This window comes from Myotis brandtii, unplaced genomic scaffold, assembly GCF_000412655.1.
Source record: "Myotis brandtii unplaced genomic scaffold, ASM41265v1 scaffold658, whole genome shotgun sequence".
NCBI classification, from domain to species: domain Eukaryota; kingdom Metazoa; phylum Chordata; class Mammalia; order Chiroptera; family Vespertilionidae; genus Myotis; species Myotis brandtii.
Window position 1 is genome coordinate 1,394,965 of NW_005370558.1, and position 8,360 is coordinate 1,403,324.

The following is an 8,360-nucleotide window of genomic DNA, read 5'->3' on the forward strand; positions in this document are numbered from 1 at the left end:
GGCGGGGCCGGGGAGGGCGAGGCCTGGACGAAGTTGCCTGGGGGGAGGGAGGAGGCGTTCTCCGTAGGATTTTTAGGTTCTGGGGGTGGGAGGGTGCTTCACCTGCAGAGTCCTGGTCCCCGAGCAGTGCACCGCGCTCTGTTCCCCTCGGCGCAGCTCCGCGGCGCTCATGGGACGCACCCTGGGGTCCGACGGGAGGGTGGATGGTCCATCCCGATGTCTCCATCCGTCCCTTCCTCTCTCGGGCACAACCTAGCCAACCTACACCCACCTGAGCACCACCTGGATGGGCGTTTCCGGCCCCTCGGGGCCCTGCTCCAGGCTCCGCGCGGGGTCCCTGTGGCAGCAAGGCGAGTTAAACTGTCCTGTGCCCAGCGGGCCTCGGGCCTCCCAGAATCTCCGCTTACCCATCGGGGGATCCCCGCTCCTCCATGTCCTGCTTTGCTCACGGAGTTAGCTCTGCTCCCGTCTCGTTCCTTTCCCTCCCCACCACCCTCCCTTCTCCACACTGGGACTGGCTGTGCACACTTACATCCCCCACCCCAACCCCCCTTCCCAGGCAGTCATCCATCCGGAAAGGCTCGGCCTGCCCCGGGCGCTAGTTAAAGATTTACCCAGCCTCACCTCTGTGGTGGAGAGACTCCCAGCGAGGGACCCCAGCCAGGGGGTTCTGGAGTTTGAGGATCCCTTGCTCTTGCCCAGTCCCATCAGGAGGGACCACCCAGACCAGCCTCCTCTGTGTACAGATGGGGACGCTGAGGCAGGGATGGGAAGGCCGCATGGCAGAGCCTGGACCAGGCTCTTTCTACTCTATCCACATACTCCTCCAGGTTTGTAATCTTCCTCCCTCCACTGACTGAGTTGACAGAAGGACCCAAAGCATCTGGTTAAACATTGGGCCACCTGCTTCTCCAATGCCAAAGCTGACTCCAGGCCAGGACTGCTGTTTGTCCCCGTCCTGGTCTGGCTTATGAAAGCAGCAGAGATGTCTGTGAATGAGCTGGGGTGGGGCACTTACCCATCCAGTGCCAGCCTCCATGCAGGGCACTGGGCAGGAATCCCCTAGTCTTGCTAGGGAGTCAGGTAAGTACTATCTAGGGTGCAGGGGCTTTGCAGGAATTCAGAGGCCTGTGGGGGCAGGAGGTGAGGGTGGCAGATGAGGGCGATAGGGCCTTTTTTAGCAGGAAGGATCCGTAGGGAGAGTTAGGGAAGAGCCAAGAGCTACCTGTCTGCACTAAAATAGCAGAGAGTCTTGGGCAAGTCATTTTCCCTTTCTCGCCTGTTTCCTCCCCGTAAATGGAGATGAATGATTTTACTTAGTTGTTCTGAGATTCGGATGAGACAGCGTACAGACAGACGGTCGCTGGCTTACAATGGCTCAACTAAGGATTTTTGACTTTACAATCGTGCAAAAGCAATAGGCATTTAGTAGAAACTGTACTTTGAATTTTTCAGCTTGATCTTTTCCCAGGCTAGTGATGCGCACGCAGTGAGGTGCTTTCTCATGGTGTTGGCGGCAGCAGCGGGCGGAGCTCCCGGGCAGCCACACAATCACGAGGGCAAAGACTCATCGGCACTCTCCAGTATAGTATTAAATGAATTTTAGACGTCATAGATTTTCAATTTACTGTGGGTTTATTGGGCCACAACCCTATCATAATTCGAAGAGTGTCTGTATTGGAAAGTGATTCATAAATTGTGAAGATTTACCTAAAAGCCAAAATAAAAATCCCTAGATGATCTTCAAGATTCCTTTCAACTCGGAAGTTCCTTAACCTATTATATATTTTTAAATCCTAGGGCAAGCATTACTATTCCTGTCTTTCAGATGAACACACACACACACACACACACACACACACACACACACGCAGAGGTAAGGCAGGGCAGGCTAAGGAGGAAGCAGCTGTAAATGGGAGGTGGGGAGGTGGCCGGGAACTTCGAGCTCTAAGTTCTGGTGCTTTCTACCTGCCCCGGCAGGCTGCCTTTCTAGGTGTGAGTGAACAGTTGCTCCCTTAAATGCCCTTAAAGGGGTTAAGAACTATGGGTCATTCACATCTTAGTGTGCGTTGGTTTTATCAGTTTGCTGTCTGCCTCACACTGGACTGAGATGAGCCACACCTAAGCGATTTGGAGACAAGTGCAGGGACAGGGAAGATGTGCATATTGGGGTGTGATGAGCTGTTTGTGGGGACGTTTGCCCCAGGCTCCCCACCTGAGTCAGAATGTGAGCATCACTGGATGCTCTGAGCCTGCCCTCTAGTCCCAAACCGCACTTTCCATCCAGAACGGCTGGTCCCGGGGTTGAGACAGAGGAAAGGCATTTGGGGGAAACTGCAGAGAAATTTAGAAGCTGGTTGGACCCCACAGGGGTGTGTCTCCAGGCCTCGCTAGAGGGCAGCAGAGTACCGCGCCTCCATGGCCCCAGGGCTGCTCACAAAAGAGGCTTTGTGAAGTGCGGCCATGCTCTTTCCATACATTTTTTGCCGAGCTTGAGCACTGTGCAGGGGCTAACCAGCCTGATGCTGTGGAGAGGGATGAGCAGGCCCACAAGAAATGCTCCTTGAGGGAGTGAATAAAAGCCACATTGAGCAACCAGGGACCCTCCCGTGCACGCCCCTGCTCCCGGTTCCAGCCCCTTCAATCCACTCCTCCTTTCAATCCCACTTATCCTCCCGGGGAAAACCCTGCCCTGATGCTCTGGGACCTCAGAATAAGGACTGAGTTCCCCCACTGAGCCTCAAGCTCGTTCGGACTGACTCTATGTCCTGCTGACCCCTCTGTTGTCCCTCTCCACTACCCACCGCCCTCCATCCCTGCATCCTGTGCTCCAGCCCAGGGCTTGCCTGGGCTTCCCTTTAATTCTTCTACATTTGCTCCTGTTGTCCCCTCTGCCGGGAAGGCTGTCTTCTGCCTGGTGGGCTTGTCCTGCAAGCCTTCCCATAGAAAGCCTTGCCCATCACCCTCTTCCCACCAGGTCAGGTTGGGGTTGTGTTTGTCCCTGCCGCCTCCTGGGACTGTTCAGTGCTGAATACACTAGATTGGTCTTCCTGTCTGTTGGGACCAGGGACTGTGCCGGCTTCAGCACAGGGCCCTGCACCCAGTAGGAGTTCAGCAAGTGTTGGTTGGACAAGAGAAGGAACTAGGAAGGAGGAAGGGAGGCTGGCCATCTCTCTCCAACTGCCATCTCTCCTCCCTCCTGCCTCTCAATGCTAACCACAAACACTTACCTTTGTGATGTAAGGATTCCTCCAGGGACTCATTTTTCGTGGAGATCGTCAGCCCCTGCCACAAAGCTGCTCTCCAATGTGCCCAGAATCCGGGTGACACTCTCCCAGCCCCAGCCAAGCTCCCAGGTGAGTCTGGGGCTCACCTGCCAGACAGCCTTGCACTGGACTGAGGGGGGACAGAGATGAATAGAAAGATCGGGGAGGAAGGCAGTTCTTTCCTCCTGTGGCCCTCATCTTTCATCGTTCCACTTGTACCCCCGGTGGAGGCAAAGCCAGATGGATCCAAGGCCAGTTGTGAAATTTTCCAAACAGAGCTTGCTGTAATCTGTAATTAAAATGTGAATTTAGGCCATAGGACTCATTACATAAAATTCTCCAAAGCAGGCACCATAGGGAATCATTGAGTGTACTTCTCTCTGGTCCCCTACCCCCATTTTACAGATGGGAAAACTGAAAGAAGGGGCGGTACAGGCTGGAGCAGCACTGGCATTCATGGTGAAGAGCAGTGATTTGGGGAAGAAATGGAGAAAGTCACAGCAACCCATGGGCACTCCTGGGCCACTCTTTCCCCTCAATGTCTGGCTCCTCTCCGCTGCATCCTCACGAGGCTTCTCTGGTGTCCGGGGGGTGCTGGCGGTCATGCCAGGCTTCCTGCTCAGCAAGCAGCCGTGAGAAGGTAGAGAGCCTCTCCCAAGGCCCAGCGTAAGGCCCGGCACAGAGGCACACCCACTGACTGTCTGTCTGATGGAGGATGGTCCATGCAAGAGGAAATGATGCCTTGAAGTCAAGTTCATCTTCTGGTGAAGATGAGCGTCCATGGGGGGTTGTGAAATCAAAGGACTCAGGGTTGTTGAACTCCCATTTGTTTCCAGGATCTCAGCTCTTCTCCCTGGAAACATAAGCAACTTTCCCCTGAGTCAGTGTACCCACTGGTCAACCAGGAATGACTTACCTATGAGCTGGATATTTTTGTCTAAAAACAATCATATTAATGTGCAAGAATGTTAAGGGGTATTAAGGACCCTCTCTTGCACAATGATGCCTCATGTGTCTGGAACCTTCTTAGTCAGAGGAATGGGAGTTAATATTTATCGAACACTTGAGCACTTTTTTCTACTTCATTTTAATTATGTTTTAAAGCAGCCCTCTGGGACTGGCACTACAACCATCCCCATTTTACAGATGAGAACACTGAGGTTCAGAGATGTTCAGTAATTTGCCCAAGGTTACACACCCACTCAGTGATGTGGGAATCTGACCGGCGCCAAAACTTGTGGCCCATCCTCCACTCTCTGCAGCCCTTTTCTATGAGCTGTTCTGCACAGCTGAACTTGGGTAGCTGAAGTTGACCTGTTAAGTACACACTTGCCTAGTTTAGCCATCTCTGTGGAAACGTGCTCCCGCGTCGGCTATCGCACTGCCCTGCCTTCTTCCCTGGGGAATGTTGAGTGATACTTTAAGGCAGTGGAGCTCCACCCCTGGCATCAGAATCACCTCGGATTCCAGACCCTGCCTCCAGGGGTTCTGGGTCATTGGTTGGGGAGTGGGCCCAGGTGGATCTAATGCACAGCAGGGCCCACAGCTTCAGCTTCCCATTTTTCTTGATGACGGAAGTCATCCCATCCAGTGTGTGTCTCGGCCTATCTCCTGAGAGTGATTTCTTATATCTCAATGGGCATTGTCTTCTGTCTGCTTTTTCTAGTGCACCCACCTTTCTGATGAGCCATCTCACTGTGGTCCCTGAAGTCCCTCTGTTCATTTCTAGCTTGGGATCTACTGAGAAATCATAGGCTGAACAGGGCAGAACGGCACACAGGTCCTGCCTGTCCTGACCAGGGGATCCATTAAGAGTTTTCCAGATTTTTCTTCCTTTCTAGTTTTCTTCTACATGGGTGACAGTAAGCTGTCCAATGTGGAGGATGCCACTGCACATTCAGTTGGAATGTTAATTTAGCACACCCAAAGCACCCACTATATGCTGGGTCACAAACTAGGTGCTAACAATCCACGGCCTTGTTTCGTTGTGAGCACAGAGTGGCTACCTCCTCTCCCAGGAAGCCCTCCTGGATTGGGATGGGACCCTCCTCTGTGGAGCCACACCCTCCAACACCTACCACCCATGACCTTAATCCATTTGGTGGTGGTGGGGAGGAGGGCATCCACATCTGTCTGCTTCAGAGAACTCTAAGCTCTCTGAAGGCAGAAGCTAGTCGGTGAATAAGGCCATACCTGTTAAAATGGTAGCAGCTGGACCTAAGTGCCATGGGAGCACAGGCAAAGAAAGGGAATTTTGGTCAGAGAGCAAGAGCTGGGGAATCTGGGAAGGCTTCCTGGAGGAGGTGGCATCGGGACAGGTTTAAAAAGATGGTTAGAAATCAAGGCAGACAGAAGAGAGAAGAAGAGCATTTCAGGCAAAGGGGATAGCATAAACAAAGGCCCAGAGGTGGGACAAGTTGAGGAGCAAACTGTTGCTTAGTGGGATGGAAGACCAGGAAGGTTGGTGGGACCATACTCCAAACTGCCGAAAGCCGAAGCCTTCACAGAAGCCTGGGGCATGGTCCGGGCTAGGAACTTGTCTTCACTCACTGTTCTGGAGGAGCAGAGCCGGGGGATGCCCGGGAGCCCCCTCCTGTGATTATTCTGGCTCTTCCCAGGAAAATACACCCACCTTATCAGCAAGGAGGACACTGCGTTCTGGAGGCCTGGGTGGGTGCCAGGCCCCACTGCTGACTCGCTCCTCTGGCCGCTAAGGACCTGGAACGCAGGCAGGGCTGGGGCTTCCACATCAGCCCGAGCCCTTAGAGCTGGTCGCCAGGGAGCAGCAGGAAGCATGTCTCCCAGCTCGAGTCTTCATCCCCTGCTCTGTCACTCAACGGAGACACCCCCTCCACCCACACCTTTAATACAACGGGAAGTGTTCACCCCAACCACAAGCTCTTCCGTGTGCATTGCACCTTACAGTGTACAAAGCTCACACATCTATCCTGCTTCTCACACTAACCCTAGAAGAAATGATGAACTCCATTGCACAGATAAAGAAACTGAAGCTCAAATTATTAAGGCAGTTTTGAAAGGCTCTTGAGGAGTCAGTGGCAAATGCAGGATTTGAACCAACCCCTCCTACCTCCCGAAGCCTGAAAGTAGGGGCCTCCCAGCTGGAAGAATCCAACAGGCCTCCCTCGGGACAGCCCTCCTGCCCTGCTCTGCCCAGCCACCCCAGCCCCTGTGGTGGGCAAGCCCACAGCCCCAAGGGGCGGGGACAACTGGTTATTTCCAGCCTGGTACTTAAGGGCTGGCCAGGCAGTGGGGTGTGGGCTGGTCGGAGGGCTCTGTGCTCCCAAGAGGGTCTGGCCTTTGGCTGCTGAGACCTAGGCAGGGGGTCAGGGATTTCTATCCAAGCCGCCTGGGCTAGCCAAAGCTGGGCAGGTTTCCCAGGAGAGGGGAGGCCTCCCCCTCCCCCAAAAGGTAAGATATAGGTAGCCAAGACGCACACAGGCAGCTCATTCAACCCCCTCCAGCTCAGCTGACCCTGCTCTGGGCTGCGGCCCAGGCTGCAGCACTGCTCCTGCTGCTCCTGAGAGATGGAAAGAGCAGACGGCGGTCCCGATAGGGGCCTAACGCAGCCACGGGGGCCTGGAGATCAGTTAAGAGCAAACATTATGCTCTGAGCACTTCCCTTGTGCCATCCTCGCTCCCAGCAGGTCTGCAAGGTGGAGATGACCACCCCTCTCCCCCTTGAATGAGAAATGCTATTGCCGCACACACTGACCCCCTTTCAAAGCACCCAGCATTGCCTTCGCACATGCTGTTCCCACTGCCCGGAGTGCCCTTCCTTTAGGTTCGCTCACATGATTGGCTCCTCTGTCTTCAGGCTTGAATTTAAAGAGCCATCTTTCATTGATATCCTTCGTAAGGGCCTTGACTAATAGGTTTCCCCCACTCCCTTACCCACTACCTTATCTCTGTCACCCTCCTTTGCTTCCTCACCAGCATTTCTAGTTATAGTTTTATTTTCTTGTTGATTGTCTCTCTCCCCTGAGAGGGCAAGGACAAAGCCTATTTTATTGACCACTGTGTCCCCAAGGTCCCGCAGAGGGCCTGACACATAGACTAGACATTTAGCACATGTACAAGGAAGGGAAGCGAAGGCGTTCGCCCACGTCCTCACTGTTAGAGGGTGTCCTCAGCATTCTAACCGGGCTCTGCCTCTTTCCACAGGTGCCCGTGCTCAGTGGTGACCTGGTGACTGCCCACGCCCTGCACTGTTTCTCCCTCGGCCCAGAGGCTCACATGGGGCTCAGCCCTTCTTTAACTTCTCTCCCGGGTCCTCTGGCTTCTGCTCGCCTATCTCCAAAGCACAGGCTGCTCACCCCACGTCCACTGCAATATTAGAAGGTTCTGCCCCGCCCCTGTGGCTCAGTGGTTGAGTGTTGACCCATGAACCAGGAGGTCCCTGGTTTGATTACCAGTCAGGGCACATGCCCGGGTTGCAGGCCCAATCCCCAGTAGGGGGCAGGCAGGAGGCAGCCAATCGATGGTATTTCTCTCTCATCGATGTTTCTATCTCTCCCTCTCCCTCTCTCTCTCAAAATCAATAAAAACATAATAAAAAAGAACACAACTCTCTATCTATCTCTATCCTTCTGGACGACAGAACAGGCTGTTCTTCACCATTCTCATATGCTGAAGAGGAAGAGTTTAAACTGTGACAATGTATTTTTCTGTTTATTTCCTGAGCCCCAGGCCTGGGCCAGGCCTGTGGTCACAACGTCGAGAGCAAAATAGCCTTGGAGGAGGCCTTCGCGATGACGTTGAAGGTCTGAGATGGCCTTGGAGCCGCAGCACAGCCCCGGTGCTGGCGGCGGGGCACGTGCGTAGACCCGAGGCCTCTGAAATCTCCTCGGGCATGCGCATCACCTGGGCGCTCAAGACACAGACTCCAGTACGAACACCTGGACCCAGAGCCCGCGTGTCTCGCCAGCGCTCAGGTGAAGCTGCTGCTGCGGCGCACGGACCACACTTGGAGGAGCGGGGTGCAGGCCCAACTGACCACGGAGGACAGTGCGGCGCAGAGTGAGTACGGGGCTTGCCCAGGGTCCCCTGGCCGGGCGGCAGGGCCCGGGCGGGGCC

At 54.4% G+C, this 8,360-nt stretch overlaps 1 protein-coding gene across 1 annotated transcript in view; it reads left to right on the forward strand.

Moving 5' to 3' along the window:
* The first annotated feature begins 7,975 nt into the window (after positions 1-7,975).
* COL27A1 (collagen, type XXVII, alpha 1) overlaps positions 7,976-8,360 on the forward strand; it is a 161,352-nt gene continuing 160,967 nt past the window's right edge. The window contains exon 1 of the mRNA XM_014528887.1: positions 7,976-8,303. Within this exon, the coding sequence (XP_014384373.1) occupies positions 8,137-8,303 (167 nt within the window). The 5' untranslated portion in view covers positions 7,976-8,136. The remainder of the gene's footprint in view (positions 8,304-8,360) is intronic.